At 44.3% G+C, this 18,763-nt stretch overlaps 2 protein-coding genes and 1 long non-coding RNA gene across 34 annotated transcripts in view; 2 read left to right on the forward strand and 1 right to left on the reverse strand.

Moving 5' to 3' along the window:
* Positions 1 to 18,763, forward strand: part of LOC109477311 (serine/threonine-protein kinase WNK1-like) — a 78,322-nt gene that overhangs the window by 56,176 nt on the left and 3,383 nt on the right. For 12 of the 31 annotated variants that reach the window (XM_019778443.1, XM_019778444.1, XM_019778446.1 and 9 more), the window contains 16 exons: positions 545 to 661; positions 1,008 to 1,157; positions 1,682 to 1,837; positions 3,941 to 4,069; positions 5,105 to 5,263; positions 5,910 to 6,029; positions 9,913 to 10,086; positions 10,608 to 10,714; positions 11,159 to 11,384; positions 11,815 to 11,979; positions 12,410 to 12,550; positions 13,447 to 13,632; positions 14,180 to 14,624; positions 14,859 to 17,047; positions 17,724 to 17,917; positions 18,535 to 18,664. In XM_019778443.1, the coding sequence (XP_019634002.1) occupies positions 545 to 661; positions 1,008 to 1,157; positions 1,682 to 1,837; positions 3,941 to 4,069; positions 5,105 to 5,263; positions 5,910 to 6,029; positions 9,913 to 10,086; positions 10,608 to 10,714; positions 11,159 to 11,384; positions 11,815 to 11,979; positions 12,410 to 12,550; positions 13,447 to 13,632; positions 14,180 to 14,624; positions 14,859 to 17,047; positions 17,724 to 17,917; positions 18,535 to 18,664 (4,788 nt within the window). The remainder of the gene's footprint in view (positions 1 to 544; positions 662 to 1,007; positions 1,158 to 1,681; positions 1,838 to 3,940; positions 4,070 to 5,104; positions 5,264 to 5,909; positions 6,030 to 9,912; positions 10,087 to 10,607; positions 10,715 to 11,158; positions 11,385 to 11,814; positions 11,980 to 12,409; positions 12,551 to 13,446; positions 13,633 to 14,179; positions 14,625 to 14,858; positions 17,048 to 17,723; positions 17,918 to 18,534; positions 18,665 to 18,763) is intronic. The other 19 variants (XM_019778453.1, XM_019778457.1, XM_019778463.1 and 16 more) reach the window with 10 other exon arrangements.
* LOC109477315 lies at positions 9 to 13,679 on the reverse strand. The gene is made up of 3 exons (XR_002140656.1): positions 13,666 to 13,679; positions 6,666 to 6,668; positions 9 to 111 (listed from the first exon to the last, which is right to left on the reverse strand). It is a non-coding gene; the product is annotated as an uncharacterized LOC109477315 (long non-coding RNA).
* Positions 6,581 to 9,725, forward strand: LOC109477314 (protein app1-like). 2 transcript variants are annotated; one of them, XM_019778477.1, is made up of 4 exons: positions 6,581 to 7,196; positions 8,343 to 8,435; positions 8,691 to 8,792; positions 9,394 to 9,725. In XM_019778477.1, the coding sequence occupies exons 1-4, from the start codon at positions 6,879 to 6,881 to the stop codon at positions 9,577 to 9,579; spliced, it is 699 nt and encodes a 232-aa protein (XP_019634036.1). In that variant the 5' UTR covers positions 6,581 to 6,878; the 3' UTR covers positions 9,580 to 9,725. The 2 variants fall into 2 exon arrangements, with proteins under 2 accessions (XP_019634036.1, XP_019634034.1); XM_019778475.1 differs by lacking the exons at positions 8,343 to 8,435; positions 8,691 to 8,792; positions 9,394 to 9,725 and adding an exon at positions 7,757 to 8,291 and having other exon boundaries at positions 6,581 to 7,289.

Below are 18,763 nucleotides of genomic sequence, written 5' to 3' on the forward strand. Positions count from 1 at the left end.
GTTCTTATGCTCATATACCCATATCGGGTGTCACGGGTCAATAATATATCCATTAACGCACAGATCTGGTGATAGGGTGTTGGAAATGCACTCACTGTTGCCACTGACAAACTTTTAAGTACATGTAGTATGATTTCATTAAAGTCACCAAAACTCCCAACGTGGACGTACCAACTACTAAGTACCTAATACCAGCTCAGAAAAGAACAAGAAATAGTTATGACTTCAAGTACCAGAGTTATCAACCAAGGATTGAGGCATTCAAAAACTCATTCTTTCCTAGAACTATCGCAGCGTGGAACACCGTTAGTTACTAAAGTAGGGGCATTCTTACTATATACAGTAGCTTTAAACAATGTTTAGGTTTAGATGTTTAAAGGCTAGGTGCAACAAGTCATTTGGTGTCAAGTACACATGTATGCTTGCGAAGCTGGTGTGTTACGCCGAGGGGCGGTTATACCGGCTATACAGAACAGATACTGATGGTTGGTATCTGCTTTAAGAGCACCACTGATTGATAAGTACTCTTTACTTTGTACTTCAGGCTCAGGCAGCCACTGTCAGTTTGCTCCCCTACACGGGTGAACATCCTCCCACTCCCTGGGCACTCAGCACAAGCCCACAAGGACATGCACAGACACTTTCCCCACCGACTAAACAGGTTACACTCTTACCAACTAGGTGGTAAGGGACTAAGGAATAAGGCTGATAAGCACCAACTTTGTGTACATTACAAATGGGATGAAAGCTATACTGATATATAATGATAGCAACATTTCTTTTCAGGCAACAAGGCAATGCTTTCATCAAAGTGGACTCAGTGTACTGTTTCTCAACATTGTTTCCTTCTTTAACTCTTGTTCTTGGTGTGTTGACATGGCTTTTTGAAGTCATCTTGTATGTTGTTGCTTGCATTCATCTCATGACACTGTAGTTTCCATATTAACCCCCATCTGTGTGTATGTGTTCACTAACCAGTGCACCTGTCACCCTCCCCTCCATATCAGGTGCAACCAACACCTGCCACCCCTCGGACACCTGCATCTGCTTCATCTGTAGGAAGCCCCCCCACATATTTCATCTACCCACCCCCTCCTGGTGCCGGCATTTACCCCCCTCACGTCTCGGCTAGAGAGGTCCCCCAAATCGGAGACCAGGTCTTACATCCACCTTGCATAGCCTACTAAATGCATCTGCCATAGAAGCATGTCATACCTATAGCTAAAAACTGTCATTGCAAACGCTCACTGTGTTAGCTTTCTTTGTTTTGTGAATCTTTGTGTTTTTGTGCTCTTACTTTTGTATACATGTATCTGTGCACTAGCAGGGACTATAGCTGTCCTTCATTCAACTGTTCAGATTTTATTTCAGGCAGTCTTCTTTGTAACCAGTGGATTCTTTTACGCTGAACTGTCGTTTGGTTGCATCTTCTGTAATGTGTTCTTCTTTTGTTTGTACTCATGCCACAGTTATGAATTCTTTCTTGTACCTCTTGCAAGGTTCCTCTGTTCTACATCAAGAGGATGCTGCCTGCATGGCCACGCACAATTCTTCTTACTGATAGATGCACCTTTTAAGCACAATCTGGACAGATTCTTCTGTCTTCGTCTGAAGTTCACACAGTGACGTTCTATTAACCCACTCATTGTTGTGTCTCTCTCATGCTACCTTGTGGCTGTAGGGTGTGCCTATGGTGTCACCTCTGTGTGCACAGTCCCACCTATCCACCGCACAGCCGTCCTCCAGTCCTCCTATAGGAAGTGTGTATCAGCCCACAGTGGTGCAGGATGCCATAACCACAGCCTTGAGTCTTACCGCCCTTCAGGAAGGGGATAAGGTGCGAACTGGTGTGCAGTGGTGTGCCTTTTGAAAAAAAAAAATTTTTTTTGTAAAAAAATTTTTTTTGTAAAAAAAATTTTTTTTTACAATTTTTGTAAAAAAAAAAAAATTTCTCCCTTTAAAACTTTTTTTTTTCAGCCGGTGAAGAAAGAAGGCTTTGGCATTGCATGAGTTTGACCAGATTTGTTTGCAGTGAATTTTTTTTTTCTCATCTGCATGGGTTTCTTCTTTCCTCTTTGGTTTGTGTAGCTCTTGTGTCTAATAGTCTGGTTTTGGTTGCAGTGCTTTCATAGAAAGTTTTCTCTATAATAGCGGTGTGTGTGTCTTTAATTTGTTTGCCGTGATCATATTAGGGTGGTCTCTTTTGGTGCTTCTCATTTTGTTGGTGACCTTTTCGAGGATTTGTTTCTTCGATCCGCCAACTGGCCTGTACCTCAGAACCATCTGTGGTGAACCAGTATTATTTAAAGGCCCTTAAAAATCTATTTAAAGGCCCTTAAAAATCTCACACCGGCATGATGTACAATGTAGGATTTCCAAGTTCCGGGCTTTTGTTTGAACTACAATGTATGCATCATGTTGAGTACACATGTACACCACTAGTTTGTATTCGATGGAATAAGAAGTGTATTTGACATCCCATCAGTTTGTTTACTTTATGATGATACAAACAAACATCAGCATTTTTCTGGTACATTCTTTTCAAGCTCCTTGAGTTGTTTCCTTCAATATTGGGACCAATATGCATCAAGCACGCAAGAACAATTTTCTCTTTCTTTTTCCTTCCCACATCCTGACTTAGTGCCTTGCCCATCATATTATCATTCCAACTTCTCGCTGACTCTTCACATGTAGGTCATTTAGATCCACCTTGACAAGATTAACTTCATGTAGATTTTATTTGTAGAATCTGTTGATGTCATCGAGAGAAATATATAATATGTCTTGTTGGGAAGTACATGTACAACACAATGTTTCCAATTTTATCATGTCTTAACATATATCTTGTGGAGTTTTGCATACATTTATTGCCATACCTGATCAGACTTTTTCCTCAGTGTTTCATTTCGACTATTTAGATAACTGGCTGTTGGTGCAACCCTCATCATGGCTTCATCTCTAGATCTAAGATTTGGTTTTTCATGTACATTTGTGCCACCTTTCATCCACAGTCCTTAGATTTGCAGTCTCCTATACATGACATTATAGCTACCGCACTCCTAAAATGACGAAACTCAGTACCTCACTAAACTCAACACTTCAAAAGAAAAAGTCAATCTTGTGTCAACTAAAATTACACGTCACATTAGCGTGACATTTCACAAGTGGTCAGTGTCCGGATATTACTTTCAACTCTACTGGAATTTGACAGCAAGCCTCAACCATTCCATTCTTATATATAGATTACTTCCATTTTGTGTGTGTGTGTAACACAACTCATTCATACATCTTTCAACTTAATGTTCTAATAATGTGATAATTATGATAATAGTAATAAACACCGGAAGCTATAACAAAGTAAATCTTACAAATCTTACAAATTTGCAGGTAAAATTGCTGAAGAAAAAAACTAGCTCAAATAATTGATTGGCTGTGCTTCAATATATGCATTGCCCAATGAATAATGTCAATACCTTTGTTGTTGCAAAATGTACAATGTACCATTCTTACATGTAGATCTCACTCTTTTTTGTCAATCATATAGATTGACCATAGCTATGGGCAGGTCATAATCATTCTAAGAAAATAGCCCTTAACGAAATTTAAAATGAAATGCTCAAATTGTTGGGATTTGTACAGATGTTGTCTACCAAACAGAATTGAGAGTACGAAACGTGATACTGTAATTCACTTTACGTTCACGGTAGCAAAAGTTCACGGTTTGAGAAAAATGGACATTATATATTCGCTGTGGCGACAGGTACAGGAAAAAGAAAGTCCAGGAATTATTTAACTGTAATGATAAGTTCACTGTACAGAAGTGACAGTGAAAACAGTGAACATAACAGTACAGTGAAAAAATCAGGAATTACAGTATTGGTGGAGGGATGTTTGGTTGGGAATGTGTCTAAAGAAGCCGTTTTCACGCCCATGCACCCAGGCGCAGGCACAGGCGGCCTACATGCAGTCCATGGTGGCGGTTGCACCTCACCAGTCTTACTACCAGCCCCCGGTGGTCCTCATGCCTGACCAGCCTGGGGGGATGGTATCCTCACAGCAGCTAGATCAGGTCTGAACAACTCTCTCCTAGTACACATTCTGTAGTCTCTACCAGACTATCTACACTGGCTATACATATACATAAGAGAATAATTGCCATGGGAGCATAAGAGAATAATGGCCGGACTCCCTTGGCCAATTTTACTCTCTTTTTTGCCGAATGCTACGATCCGTATTCCTGTAGAAAGGCCTGGTGGAGACTACACATTCTGTACCACAGCAAACATACACACAAACACACACAGCTTGCCATGACTTCGTTCTTATGCTACAATTGTTTTGCTGCCTTGGAGAAACTGAGAAAAACTGTTGCCGACCAAAACAGTTCGTACTTTGAAACCAACAGTTTTCCACAAGAAACACAATGATAATATTATTATTTTGTACCACAGCAAACATACACACAAACACACACACAGCACAGTGTAACTTCATAATCCTGCTACAATTGTCATGCTGCCCAGCTGAGAAAAACTGTTGCTCAAGCAATTCTCGATAGATTCTGAAAACAATCAGACAATTCAGGTGGCATCCACTACTTTGCATCAGTGACCAACAGAATCTGTCATTGAACCCAAAACTATGAAATGTTGTTTCATAAGTTGTGAAAGAAGCAGTGCACACCATCTTACGTTTCTTTGAACAGAAGAAAAAAATGCTCTTGAGTATTCTTTGCCCACTTTCTTACACATTGTATCATGTATCCTCACAACAATCAGGACTTTACCGTGAATTTCTTTTAAAGCTTTTTTTCAGCTTTCATGCAAGTTTGTGCATGGCAGGGCAGCACTTCTTTGGTCAACCTAACCAAGCGCAGTACCAATTCCATATAATCTTAATGTTTTTCTTTTCTTTTCTGACATTCAGGCCTCTAGTACGATGGATGTAGGATGGACATCGACTAGAACAAACATCACTGACCTGCAACTGACATGTCTTATACCCAAGTACACATTGTTCCATATATAACTGTAACCTAGATGTCTGACATTCCCTCTCAAACATTGTCAACAGCTCTAAATTTCCACATTTCCGTGTTCCACAGGGGCAAGTGTACATGTACCAACAGGCTCCTGGACAACAAGGGATCGCTCCCCAGTCTGTCCCTCAGCAGTTTTACCCGTCTCAGGCCAGTGTGCCTGGTGGTCAGCAGCCCGCTGACCAGTCCATGGGAACCGGTCAGTCGCAGCAGCTCGACCCCCAGGTGTGATTCCGGTTCTGTCTAACGCTCCTGCTGTCCTTGTTTGCAGATGCCCGCTGCTAAATGATGATCGCAACAACAACTACTGCTGCTGCTGCAAGCTTGCCACTCTGCTAACGTTCTGCTTAATTTGCGTAATATGTAGTCATTGCCATCTCAACTTGCATTACTTTCTTATTGATCAACTGATAAAATCACTTTGCATCATAATGGTCAGCTCTCTGATGGACTAAGAAAGAGCTACATACATGTACACAGGGATATGCTCGATCTCCATCTAATTCACAGCATACACTAAAAAGTTGATTTTTCTCTTCTGTGATTGCCTTTGCTGACTTGGATTTATTCCTCAGTAGCTTACTGCAACCAGTTAGCTCTAGTCCGCACGGAGCAGCTTTGACTTCAATCATGTTTTGAAGCCGTAAATAAAACGTCTCACTTCAGTGTAACAAGCTGGTTAATATATCTCTGTCCAACTATTTTTGGTACCCTCCTCCGGAATGTGTACCTGAAAACAATACCATGGAGTCTGTTACTAACATACCATGTAGAAGATTGAACCCAGAATAGCTAAGTTACTTGCTGCAATAGTTTGAAATTTACCAGCAGTGTCCCCACATTTTTTGAAGTTGTAACATCTATTTTGTAGGCTACACTGCCCATGTACCAGCACCAGATCCCAGGGGCTACGCAACCAGGCCAGTCGCTGGGCCAACAAGCGTACCAGGCAAATGTGGCCCCCACTGCGTCTTTACAACAGCATGAGCAGGTAGGGCACACAAACTAGCTTTCTGTCATCTTCATCAGGGCAATTCTGACTGGTTTACTGTGCACTGAAGATAGGTGTAATGTCACAATTACTAAACAATTGGGACCGCATTGTTAGCGGTAACACCTAGCTTTAGTGCACAGTGAACCAATCATAATTGCCCTGTTGAAGATGACATTGAAATGTCAGCTCTTGTTCAACAAGTGAATAAAGAACTTTGCTATTCAGTGTCAAGTTCTGTAACCATTGGTGATTAACATAATTATGGACCTATTAGCATTATTATTGACCTATTGAAAGCCATCTTACATGAGTTTGTTAGATGAACTGTGTCATTAAGTTCTGTAACCATTGGTGATTAACATAATTATGGACCTATTAGCATTATTATTGACCTATTGAAAGCCATCTTACATGAGTTTGTTAGATGAACTGTTGTGTGCTGACAAGTACATGTAGGTCATGCTTGTCAGTTTGATTCAGGTCAAATGTGTGTGTTTTTGTTAGCACAGCTTCAGTGACATTTAAGACAGGTATTACTTTCTGAATGTCATTAACACAGTTACCACATTGTATAATATTTTGCCAAATGTAGGACTTCTCTACATGTAGCTTGTCGATATACTGCTTTTTAACACACTTCTTAGTTTTACCACAGGAAAAAAGTTGCAGACTGCTGCGTGATGTTTAAGCTTAATAGAAACTCATAGACATGATCCATAACCACATTACAGCACACCTAACTGATATTACTTACATTTGTAAGTCTGGAATGATTTTCTCCTCAACCATTTCTTCTTTGTTTGTTTCTTTCTTTGTTGTGTCAAAATGATGTAGGTGGTATTGTCCATGGCTCAGCAGCCATTGCAAGCTCCGGCTGGAGCTGTGATTCCAGAACCTGTTCATGCGGTACCACTGCAGCAGGTCTCTGTGGTACCACAGCAGGGTACACAAGTCTCCATGACCATTGTACCCCAGCAAGGTACACAAGTATCCATGGTACCACAGCCTGTTGAACTGGTGGTATCACCGACAGTACCAGCGGTACCACAGCAGGGTACACAACTCTCCATGGTACCACAGCCTGTTGAACTGGTGTCTGTGGTATCACCAACAGTACCGGTGGTACCACAGCCAGGTCAGCACATACCTCCAACTTCACAGCAGGTGCAACAGGTGTTCCAGGTGGCCCAGCAGCACCTGACCCAGGTCCCTGCACCTGCAGATGTACATCTGCAGCAGGCTCTACATCCAGACCAGGTCTGGACCTACAATCATATTGGGATTTTAGAATGCCTATATCTACTAACTGCACTTCTTCTTTCTGCCATAGGTACATGTAATCCTGTAGTGGTGAGCTTCTTGCTTTTAATGTTTAATGATGATTGTTAAGGCCATAACATTACATGTTGTTTCACATTAGAGAGATAGTCCGTTAAGAACTAAGTACATGTAGGTTGTTGTGCAGGGCCTGTATTTACTGCTGGTTCATAGAGTAGGAGTAATCTACTAAAGGAACATGATACGTATATTGACATATAGATAAATATAGTGCTGCTCTAACTTTTTTTACTTCACATTTGCTTTATCACAGGATAAACACTGCAGACATGATGATAATTACTTACAGGTTTTACTATGAAATTGTTCTTTCCTTGTCCAGTTCTGTTTAGTGATCTGCTTTTTCTTCTTTGTTTCTTTCTTTTCCTTCCATCGCCATGATGTAGGTGGTATTGTCTCCCATGGCTCAGCAGCCATTGCAAGTTCAGAGTGGAGCTCTGATTCCAGAAACCGTTCACGGGGTACCACTGCAGTCAACTCTGGTACCGCAGCAGAGTGCACCAGGTTCCATTGTACCACAGCAGGGTACACAAGTATCAGTAGTACCACATCAGGGTTCACCGGTAGCAGTGGTACCACCGCAAATTGCACCAGTCTCCATGGTACCACAGCAGGGTACACTACCACAGCAGGGTACTTCAGCCTTCATGGTACCACAGCAGGGTGCATCAGCCTCCATGGTACCACAGCAGGGTACACAAGTCTCCATGGTACCACAGCAGGGTTCACCAGTATCAGTGGTACCACCACCGGTTGCATCAGTCAATGTGGTACCACAGCAGGGTACATCTACCACAGCAGGGTACATCAGCCTTCATGGTACCACAGCAGGGTACACCAGCCTCCATGGTACCACAGCAGGGTACATCAGCCTTCATGGTACCACAGCCTGTTGAACTGGTATCTGTGGTATCACCGACAGCACCCGTGGTACCACTGCCAGGTCAACATGCCCCTCCAGCTTCACAGCAGGTGCAACAGGTGTTCCAGGTGGCCCAGCAGCACCTGACCCAGGTCCCTGCACCTGCAGATGTACATGTACAGCAGGCTCCGCACCCAGACCAGGTCTGGACCTGTAGCAATTTTATTTTGGCATTTCAGAGTACACTGCTCCTCTACTAACCGGTTCTTTCTACTATAGGTAATGCTGTAGTGGTGAGCTTCTTGCTGACCTGTTGATATATAGTTAAAGCCATTTAATGTACTGCACAGGAATTAGAAAAAAATGTAGTCCGTTGAGAATTGTACAGGCATAGGGCTCATATTTACTGTCGGCGCATAGAGAACCGAGTAAAAGCGTCCTGTCGCCATGTTGTGCAGGTGGTGGTGAGTGTGTACCAGCCAGCGGTGGCTGTCCAGCCGCTGAGCGAGCTGCCTCACCTGCCGCCGCACCCCGCCGCCTGTCACATAGCCGCACGACAGGTTGGAACGAACGGTCCTACCACCGTGTCATTGGTCGCAACTAGCACGTCGGCAGAACGTACTGCACCTGCGCTAAACCTGTATTGTATTGTGCATTCGACAGAATGTCTCATATAAGGTTGTATTCAGGTATATAAGGTTAATATTCCGTCTGTAGTTTCCAAATGTTATGTCAGAAAAGATATCCTCTGCAACAGGCAAAATTCTAATGCAACGGTGACCAAACATCTAACGAAAACCGTGAAGAATCAGGGTTTCGCACAGGCGCAGTACGTTCTGTCGACATGCTTTGGCAACTACAACAATGACTATTCTTCCTGCATGTTAACCAGTGGTCCATCGATGCTAACAAATCTTTTCTCTTGTTAGATACTTTGCTTAATAATAATATACATGTACCTTTTATTGCAGGCTTTGTTAAACATAACCTTTTTCTTTTTAGAGCATAGGTGTTACTTACAATGTACATTTTATTGTTATAAGCTACTAACATTTTTTTTTTTATCCCAGAGCTTCTAGCAGAGAATGTTTTATGGCATTTTAATGGGCAGCTGTTAAAAATTGTTGGGTCAAATCTGTGTCATTTTCTGACCAAATACAGTGCCCGTCCCCTGTGGCATTCTATCAGTACCCACGGCGTACTAGTGGAACCAAGCCCGTCCGGCCGATCCCACTACACGGGACCCAGCCTATCCGACCAATCCCACAGCACGTGTACGAGGTTGTTCCTGACCGGAATTTGGGATCTTTCTCACCACAAGATCAGGTCGGGGGCATGGTTTCATGACAGATGAATGTAACACCCTGTTTTCCCCCGGCTTGGCCTAACATTTGCTGTACAGTACGTCCCAGCTAGCATGGAGAGTTGCCCAGTATTAGTGGGGTTGCCGTGCCATCACCCTTGACTGTCTGATGTTGAGAGATGTTTTTTGAGTGGTGGTTTACTTTCTAAAACACAGACGTTTGCATAACTGTGTTCTACAATCTAATTTTGAGTGGAAAATGACAATGATTCCAATCAATTGTGATTTTGTTTTGTTTGGCTAGCACTTCTGTGAGGAAAATGATGTAGAAAAGTACGTGCTAGCTAAAAATAGTCCATAATATTACACCATTTCAGACGTCAGGTATGGTGGGCAGCAGCCAGCAGCAGGTGGCCGCCACAGGGGCGGCAACAACCCCGCCAATCAACCTGCCGATCTTCACCCAACAGCCTCACACTTCTTCAGGCTACTCCTCGTCCCCAGTTTCTGACCAATCTACTCAGACCTCCCCCACACAATCGCAGGAACAGGTTCGAACTCGATTGCCCCCCTCCCCCTTCCTCTTCAATCCCTAGAGTGACGATTGCTGTGGATTTTTTTAATTATAACGAAATTTTCCCTACCTAACCCCAGTGCTGAAAACCTTACTTTTTTTCCCTTGTTTGGTTTGGTTTGGATTTGACAGATATAGTCGAAAATCAACAACGTGTGCTGTGTGTGTTTTGTTGAGAAAGCAAGCAAACTGATCTCCATTGAATCTTGAGAAGCTTTTCTCTTATTCTTCTAGATTCCCTTTTTGACTCAAGGAATTGCAACGGCATTTCCAAACACCTCTGGTAACACTGTCATACGTTTACCTAATTTCTTCTATACTGATATGATATTAACCTAAAAAGATATTTTTCTCTCCTCACATATACGCCTTGCTTCCTGAGTGTCAGTCAACTGAAAGAAGAGCCAGCAAGTGCGGGCATTGGAATTTATCATAAGTTTTTTTTTTTAAATCGTATTTCTATGAGAATTTACGAACTTTTCATTTTCTTGTTTCTAGAAACAAGACGTTTGGCAAGGGGACCAAGGTGGAAAACCCCACTCTCCCGGTCTGGAAGACAAGGCACAGACAGAGCAAATACACGCACAAGGGACAACCAAGGAAGGGTAAGAGTCCTTGCTCTTTGTTTTTTTATTATAGGGTTTTCAGCAGAATTTTTCACAGTGTAGGGGTCAGGTACAGAAGGGCACGTAGTTAGCCCCAAAGACATGACTACAGTAGGGGGTCTGGTATTCTCAACATTCAAAACTCATAACTCTCTTAGCCATTCATAATTATTCAGAACATTCATTAATAACATTCATAATCCTTGAATACTTGACAAATGATAAGTAAGAAAAGTTTAGGACATTTCTGGGCTCCAGACTAACTTTTTGAATTCATGATTAGAGAGCAAGAAAGCAAATATGCCATCATGATAATGATAGTTAAGTTTTGCAGGCACACGACTTAATTTTTGGGAGCATAATTTTTTTATTATGGTCCAAAAATGGGAGCAGTCTATTGTTCCCTATCTTGATGTTCATTGCTTATTTTCCTGTCCTTCACAGACATATTTCTGATGCTGACAAGAGTGACAAGGAAGGAAAGAAAGATGGTAAAAAAGTGGCCAGGAGTAAGTCCAAGAGAAAGCACGAGCGCCCGCCCAAACTCAGCATCACCAAGATCGAGGAGGGTGGGCTGGTGGAGTGCCAGTTCGAGACTCACAAGCAGAAGACGGTGACCTTCAGATTCGAGTCAGACGAAGTGGATCCAGAGGAAATAGCAGACAACATGGTGAGGTCCCACTTCTCTGCCATGATATACGATTATTCCAAAGCATCACACAATGCTGTCAGAATTTGTCATAGAAGAACTGGTTGAGGCCAATTTAGACTCACAATTTAGACACCATATTCACCTCATTATCCCTTAATTAATGCACACTTGGACAAGGAGTGGTCCTTGCATGCTACCATGAGGTACCCCCTTTATTAAGATGTTCAAGGAGATTTTGACTACGTGAAGTGACTTTCAGCAAAGACATCTTTGCCTTTTTGACAATGAACGTTCTTTGTTACAATTGTTAACATCCGCTGACCATCATTGTTTTCTATTGATAATGAGCTTAATACTCAGATCATAATACTGTTTTAGTATAGACATGATGGAGTTGATTATGACGTGTTTTGAATGGTTTGTTCTTTTGTTGTGTTCCAACTCACAGAGGGAAGAAAAGCACCTTCTGGAACACTACGTGGAGGTCTTCAAAGAACAGATCCGAGAAGTAGCCAAGATTGCCAAAGAAAAGGGACCCACGGATGAGCCCATTGTACTTAAGAGTCCTCGGATTGCCAGGAAATTTACCAAAAAGGCACATGACGTAGAAGGGGTGAGTGTAACTTTTTTTCTGTGTACAATTTAGTCTTGGTTCTAAAGTTACAGAGATGCAGAGCTGAGGGTATTATCCATTACTACCCATTACAAAGTGTTAGGGAAAGGGATTGAAGTCAAACTATTTTATCGGTCAAGAAGGTTATGTTTTCAGTAGCATTTGTCTGTCTGTCTGTCTGTTAGCAGCATACATTGCAACTGAAGAAGCTTTATGTGCATTTTCATGAAACTTGGTAGGTGGGTAGGTGTTGATGAGACATAGAAATGATTAGATTTTGGGCCCTCTGGCGACATTTGTTAGTAGTGCAGCAGAACTGGTTTTGATATCTCGTGATCTGAATATGCTAGGGTCACGAATTTTGGATGATAGATAGCTCTTGGGCTAGGGAAGAGGTGACATGAATTTTGACACCTTTTTTTCTGCCCAGGGTCCAGTTATCAAGTGCACCATAATCAGCCTGGAGCAGGAGCAGCAGGTGGTGGAGTGTCAGTGTGACACCAGCCGGACATCCATCACATTCAAGTTCAATGTAGAGGACGACTCACCGGAGGAAATGACAGACAACATGGTAGGCCTTCAAATTATAGATGTTACTTCTCATCACATGGAAAACATATTGTTTTTGCTCTATTTCTTCTTCCTCTTCTTCCGTTCCAAACACTGACCTCTGACCTGGTCAATGACCAGACTGCCACTCACCATGGTTACATCATGTTGCAATTTTATCGTAGGAGGGACTTAGACTCCTGTCACCATATATGTGAATGCATTTGAGTAAGAATTAACAGAGCGGACCATATGCGGAGGTTAATATTATGCATTTGCTTTGCAAATGTTACCTTTCTAGTATTTTATTTTATTCACATAGATTTGAGAACATTGGAGAGAAAGTATGTAATGTGCTCAGAAGGATCCTTTGCTCATGACACACAAAGAACATAAACATGAAGTTGGGGTAGCAAATACAAAACATACAGTGGACAATAAAATGAAAACGAAAATGGCTCATGTGAGTAGATAGAAACCATAGCGATGCTTTTATATAATAAATCAAGCATTTAAGCAGTAGAAGTTATGGTTGAGTAGGTGTAGTCATCCTCTGGTATTACATATTGGTAGCACATCGGCAGAACGTACTGTGCCTGCGCGAAACCTGTAATGTATTGTGCATACCAGAACGTCTTATTTAAGGTCGTACTTATGTATTTAAGGATGACATCCTCAAATACATGTTAAAATGTTGTGTCAGAAAAGCTGCTGCCTGCAACAGACAAAATTCTGATGAAACGTTGACCAAACATCCAACTAAAACCGTGAAAAAAAGGTTTCACACAGGCGCAACATGTTCTGCCTAAGTCCTCATGTCACAGTAGCTGGGACGTGTCCCATATTTTCACACCAGTTATTTGTAATGGTCAGAGATGTCACAGTGTCCTCTGTGTGTGTGTGCTCTTCTATCATTAGGTTAAAGAGGGTCTGATCCTGGAGCAACATTCCGGCCTCTTCAAAGAGCAAATATGTGACATCATCAAGACTGTGAAAGAAGCTGAATCGTCTGAGAAGCCGCTGGCCTTACCCTACGTGCCGCCTGCCGGGCGCAGGAGATCAGCCTCACAAAGTGCGGAGGAAAAGGGCACACAGCCTCAACAGGTGAACATCCTTAGTTTATATATACTTCAGTACGATTTTAAACTTTTGGACATGTTAAGAAACTTTTGACGACATCAAGCTGGGGTATTTGTGTTCAAGGTGTCACACCAACATAGAATTCTTTGCAAGTCCTTAGTTTGGTTTAGTTTATTTTTATTTATTTGAACATATTTAAAACAAAATACATAACAGTAAATAACAAGACAAAAGAAAATGTGCCAGGGGTAGGAATGAATCCATGAGGCTTGTTCGAGTTTCCTCTTGTTTCAGTCAACAACTACAGTTCTTTACACATAAAATAATTTTTCCTGTAAAGTTCCAGTAACTGTTGTTCGGTACAAGACATGACCTTCACACGTAACAAACTCGTCATGTTGCATTCCTCAATAATTGATATTTTTGGCTAACATTCTTCACCTTGAATCAGATCGTTTTGAGTTTGCTGCATTATTTTTTAAGTCTTGCTGCATGTACATGTAACTGTTTCTAAAAGTGGAGCAATGTAGTTGTTTCTGCGTCTCTGATCAAAGTTGTTTCTTTCCTACAGAAGTTACAGCTTGAGGAGCAGCCGCCTGTTCAGCCTGAAGCACCAAAGAGTCCCTCTCCCCAGCCTCAAACCCAGGCTCCTGCGCAGGCCCCCGCTGAGCCTCCCAAGCAGGGCTCCCCTGTTCACCAGGCCCCTGTCCCGCCCACATCTGTGCCTGTTCACGGTGTCCTCCCGCAGACTGTTATGTCGGCCAAGGTTGCACCGTCACCCCAGGTTGTACCACCTGCCCAGGTTGTACCACCTCCGCAGGCCATGCAGCCTCCACAGGGCATGCAGCCTCCCCAGGGCATGCAGCCTCCCCAGGGCATGCAGCCTAGCCAGGCTGTACCAACTCCCCAGGTTGTTCCGCCACAGACGGTCATGCCGACCCAAGGTGTCCACGGACAGAGCTTGCCTCCTGGAGTGTCACCACAAAATGTCTACATGCACAGTCAGAACCTCCCAGGTAAAGACATGCTTTAAACACACTTCTCAGAGTCAGTAATTTCTATGAAAGTGCTCTCTCAATAGTGAAGAATTAGAAATTAAATGACTCCCATTTTTACTACTGCTGTTGGTAAGTTTTAAAATGCAAAGAGAAATTTACAAAGTTGGTTGACCAAACTTGACCAGTGATATTCTATAGCTGTTCTATGATGCATTAGAAAAAAAACTTAAGTAAATGGCTATGTTTTTTCAGGAATGCCCATGGCACCACACCCTGGAATGCCCTTACAACCAGGAGCCCAGATGCCCCCACAAGCCGCAGCTGAACAGCCAGAGGCCCCCACCGTGGTGGGGAGATTTGCTGTGAGTTCCACATCAGAAGATCAGAAGCCGGAGTCCCAACCTGTCCAGCCAACAAAGCCTCAAGGGCACGTCGCCGCTCATAAGGAGGAAGCAGCGAAGAGCCCCGAATCCTTGGACAATGCGTTGAAGGGAATCATGAAGCCAGCAGATGCGTCAGGGCAAACCTTGCAGACAATCAGCACCCAGACGTCACCTCAAGAGCCGACAGGGCCTTCTGTACCCGACCAGTCCTCATCCCAGGCTTCACAGGGACAGGGAACTGTTCCCCAGGGCAAGCCGCCAATGCAAAAGCGTCCCAGTGTGGAGGTACCTCCAACGAAGGTACAAGGACAAGATGTTGGTAAGCCTCCGAGTGGGGACACGCAGCCACAGGCTTCTGTACCTGCACCAGGGGAATCCAAGGTGCCATCAGGCGTAGCCGGAACACCTGCTGTAGCTGGCCAGCGGCAGGCAGCTGCTCAGCCACCTGCACCACGTCAGGGTCCACCAGGCACACCGGCTAAAAGTGTATCTCCACCCATACAGCAAGTGCCAGCTGAGGAATCTGCAGGGTCCCAGGCTGTCCCCATGCAGGGTGTACCCGCCAGCCAGCCTCAAATGGGCCATCCTTCATCCTCAACACAAGGCCAAATGTTACAGCAGCCTCCAGCCAGCTCAAAACCAGCCAGCTTGAGTCCTACTCCTCCCGTCCCAGTAAAACTGGAAGAGAAGCACAAGATCCCCAGACCAGGAGACATCGAAGACTTAAAGATGAAGCTACAGGAACTAGCCAAGCAGGGCAGCAAGCCGACAGTGGTGGCAGGAGTCCCCAGTGAAACCCCTACCCCTAGTGCTGTATCTGCCACCGGGGAGGCTCCACAGCCCAGCATGCCCTCTGTTCCCGGTGGAGGGGCTGCTCCGGTAACTGTGGGACAGATGCAGGGGTCAGCATTTGAGCCTGTACCGTCGTCAGCCTCGACTCAACCAACAACCTTTGTGACGACGACCTCTGCCAAACCACAGGGAACAGTCACAGTCCAGACCACTCCCAGCGCAGGAGAGTCAGCAGAGACCACCCCGTCCGAGGCGGTCACGGGCAGATTCCAAGTGACATCTGTACAAGGGGAGACACAGGAGGGCACGTCTGCGAGCGTCAGCGCACCGGCTGGATCCAGTTCCAGCCCAGGACTGGAAGAAAGGAGGGGTTCGGTGGACCACCCTGCCGTCACAACCATCCGATCGGATGCCGGTTTCGGCTCGCCGATTCCGATATCCGGATCCCCGGTGCAGCCGTCCACCACCCAGCCTCAACCAGTGCCAACCATACCCGTCTCTTCCTCCATGCCAGCTGAGAACCAGATGCTTCAGCAGCAGTACATGCAACCTCAGATCCCCATGCCCGGACACATGTACCCGATGTATAACCAGTACCCCATGGGGATGTATCCGTACGGCCAGCTACCCTACCCCATGCCGACGTCAGGGCAGCAGGGCATTATGGTGCCTGGGTCACTCCCAGGACAGGGACCTGTGACCATGGCGGCACCACTCCCTATTCAACCCCAACATCAGTACATGACCGGCCCTGTGGCGGGACAGACGCCCATGCAGATCCCAGGTAGCATGCCTCCCGGTATGGGTCCGATCCCAGCCGTCTCACAACTCACCCCCAGTTCTGGCACCAACGGTAAGGTTGGTCGGTTCCTCGTCTCACCGAGTGCAGAAGTTGGACCGGAAACGAAAATGGAGGACGTGCCCGTCACTACAGAAGAGCAGCAAGTGGAGGGCATCGTACAGCAGCTGGTGAACCAAACGGTACAGAAGGTAGAGGGACCAGAAGCCGTCGTAGAACAGACTCAACCACAGCCACCCGTGGACGAGACCAAACAGGGAAGGTTCCTGGTGTCCACCATCCAGGACGAAGTGTCCGCTGCTGCTAAAAATGGGGACGCGGGGGGAAAGCAGGACTCGACGTTAGACTCGGAACGGGACGACCACACGGGACAACATCCTGCCACTGCTGCTTCAGACAACAATGCTGCTGAGAAGATGCCTTCAGATGACGACGTGTTCAAGAAGCCCCCACCCATTGACCAGTTGGTTAGTGGTTTACGTTTCATTTATCCTACCTGATTTGCCACTCAAGATCATACTCAGTGATGTTTTACAAAGCTACTACTACACATACTGTCATCATGTGTCTTGAATGGCTTTTCTTCATTGATGCGAAGTTGCAACCATATTCCCTTGTACCATCAAATATCTGAAGGACGTATTACCAGATGGCACTTGTTTTACGAGGGTCCGCATGCTTTTTTCTGTGAAGCCTTGGAGCCATTTCAATTCACTGTTAATTGTAGCCGGCCGCTTTAATTCAACATTAAGCATTGTCAGGAAATTCTTTGTGCAGTGTAATTTAGTCGACTTAATTCCATGTATGTTATTTGTTATCCTGAATTCATCCTTAACCATCATTGAAAAGTTCTTTGCATCATGTAGTCAAATGCCAGATTGCCCAAAAATCATTACAGACCGTCCAACGTTTTGCCACACACTGGTGACAAAAGAAAATTCCAAGTCGTTCCCAAAACTTTACACAAGCACAACTTGATTTACTCTGAACTGTTGCCAGCCTGCCTGAATGTACTGTTAAGCATTTTCAGCCCTCCTAAACTCACCGTTAGTATTTCCAAGATCCTCCCTTTGCAGATCCTCAATTTTTTTTTGCCTTATCTCAAACACTAACAGTTCACTCTTGGTAATTTGTCCTCTACAGAGAAGAGTGCCTTCGTCTCACACATTGCAGGAACCCAGTGGAGTTGGTCCTCAACAGAACGGTAGATTCCAGGTGGAGACGGTCCCCATGAGTGCAGCGATGGGTGTGGTGTCATCCCCGGTGCTGGAGGAAAACATCCTGTCTACAAGCGGAGAGGGCTTGAACGACGAGGAAATGAAACTGCTACTAGAAAAGTGGGTACCAATAGAATATATGTATATATGCTTCTGTATTGGTGAAGTATTAAGGTTGTCCATCAATATTTCAGGTTACTTCCAGGTTACATATACTTTTTTCTCAAGTTGCCCAGTGGCCAATCTAGGCCAAAAGCTAGGTTGCGCATCAATATTTCTGTCAAAAGTTGCTGTCAAAATGGCTGTTTATATTAAAAGGCAAGCCATAAGACAGGCCACCTGTAAAAGTATTGGTCACATGTTGGCTAAGGCGGGACTTACGCACTTGGCAAACTACTAGTAGTCTCGCACAAAAAATGGCTATTTCCAACCATGTACACCATTTATCATTAGGTTTTAACCAAAAGGTATATGTTTGCTGACTACATTTTGATACTTGAGAAAGAACTGTCAGAACATTCAGCTGGTGCTTCAACACCATGGTCATCTACATGTAACTGTGTGAATTTTTGTGTGTGAGAATGCCATGATCACATCTTACTCTGTTAACTTATGATTTTTACTATCTTTAATAGGAATGTACAAGGTAGCTTTTTTGCTAGTATTGAAAGGACATTTCTGGAAAAAAATAACAACATAGCTGATAAATCCTGACTGTCGTACCTTGTCTCCTCCAGGCACAAACAGGAGTTAGCTGAGGTGCAAATGCGCCAGAAGCAGGAGGTGGAGAGGTTATTGACCCAGAAGAAGAGACCGGCGCGGCCACACCAACGGTCCAGCTCGGTGCCGCGGATTCCCAACCCACAGGTCAGTTGTACGGCCTCGGTTAGCCCGGGTCCAGCCTTCTGAGGTTGGTCTGCTCCTGACTCCTTTTGGAGCTGATACGAATACACAGCCAGTTCAACA

The sequence above is a fragment of the Branchiostoma belcheri genome, unplaced genomic scaffold, assembly GCF_001625305.1.
Source record: "Branchiostoma belcheri isolate BF01 breed outbred unplaced genomic scaffold, Haploidv18h27 scaffold4, whole genome shotgun sequence".
NCBI lineage: Eukaryota > Metazoa > Chordata > Leptocardii > Amphioxiformes > Branchiostomatidae > Branchiostoma > Branchiostoma belcheri.

What these genes read in the sequence shown, in the direction of transcription:
- LOC109477314 (XM_019778475.1), top strand. Translation starts at nt 6,879, where the DNA reads ATGGCTCAGCAGCCATTGCAAGCTCCGGCTGGAGCTGTGATTCCAGAA. An exon ending in AGGCTCTACATCCAGACCAG is followed by an intron (nt 7,290 to 7,756) that starts GTCTGGACCTAC and finishes GCCATGATGTAG; the next exon opens with GTGGTATTGTCTCCCATGGC.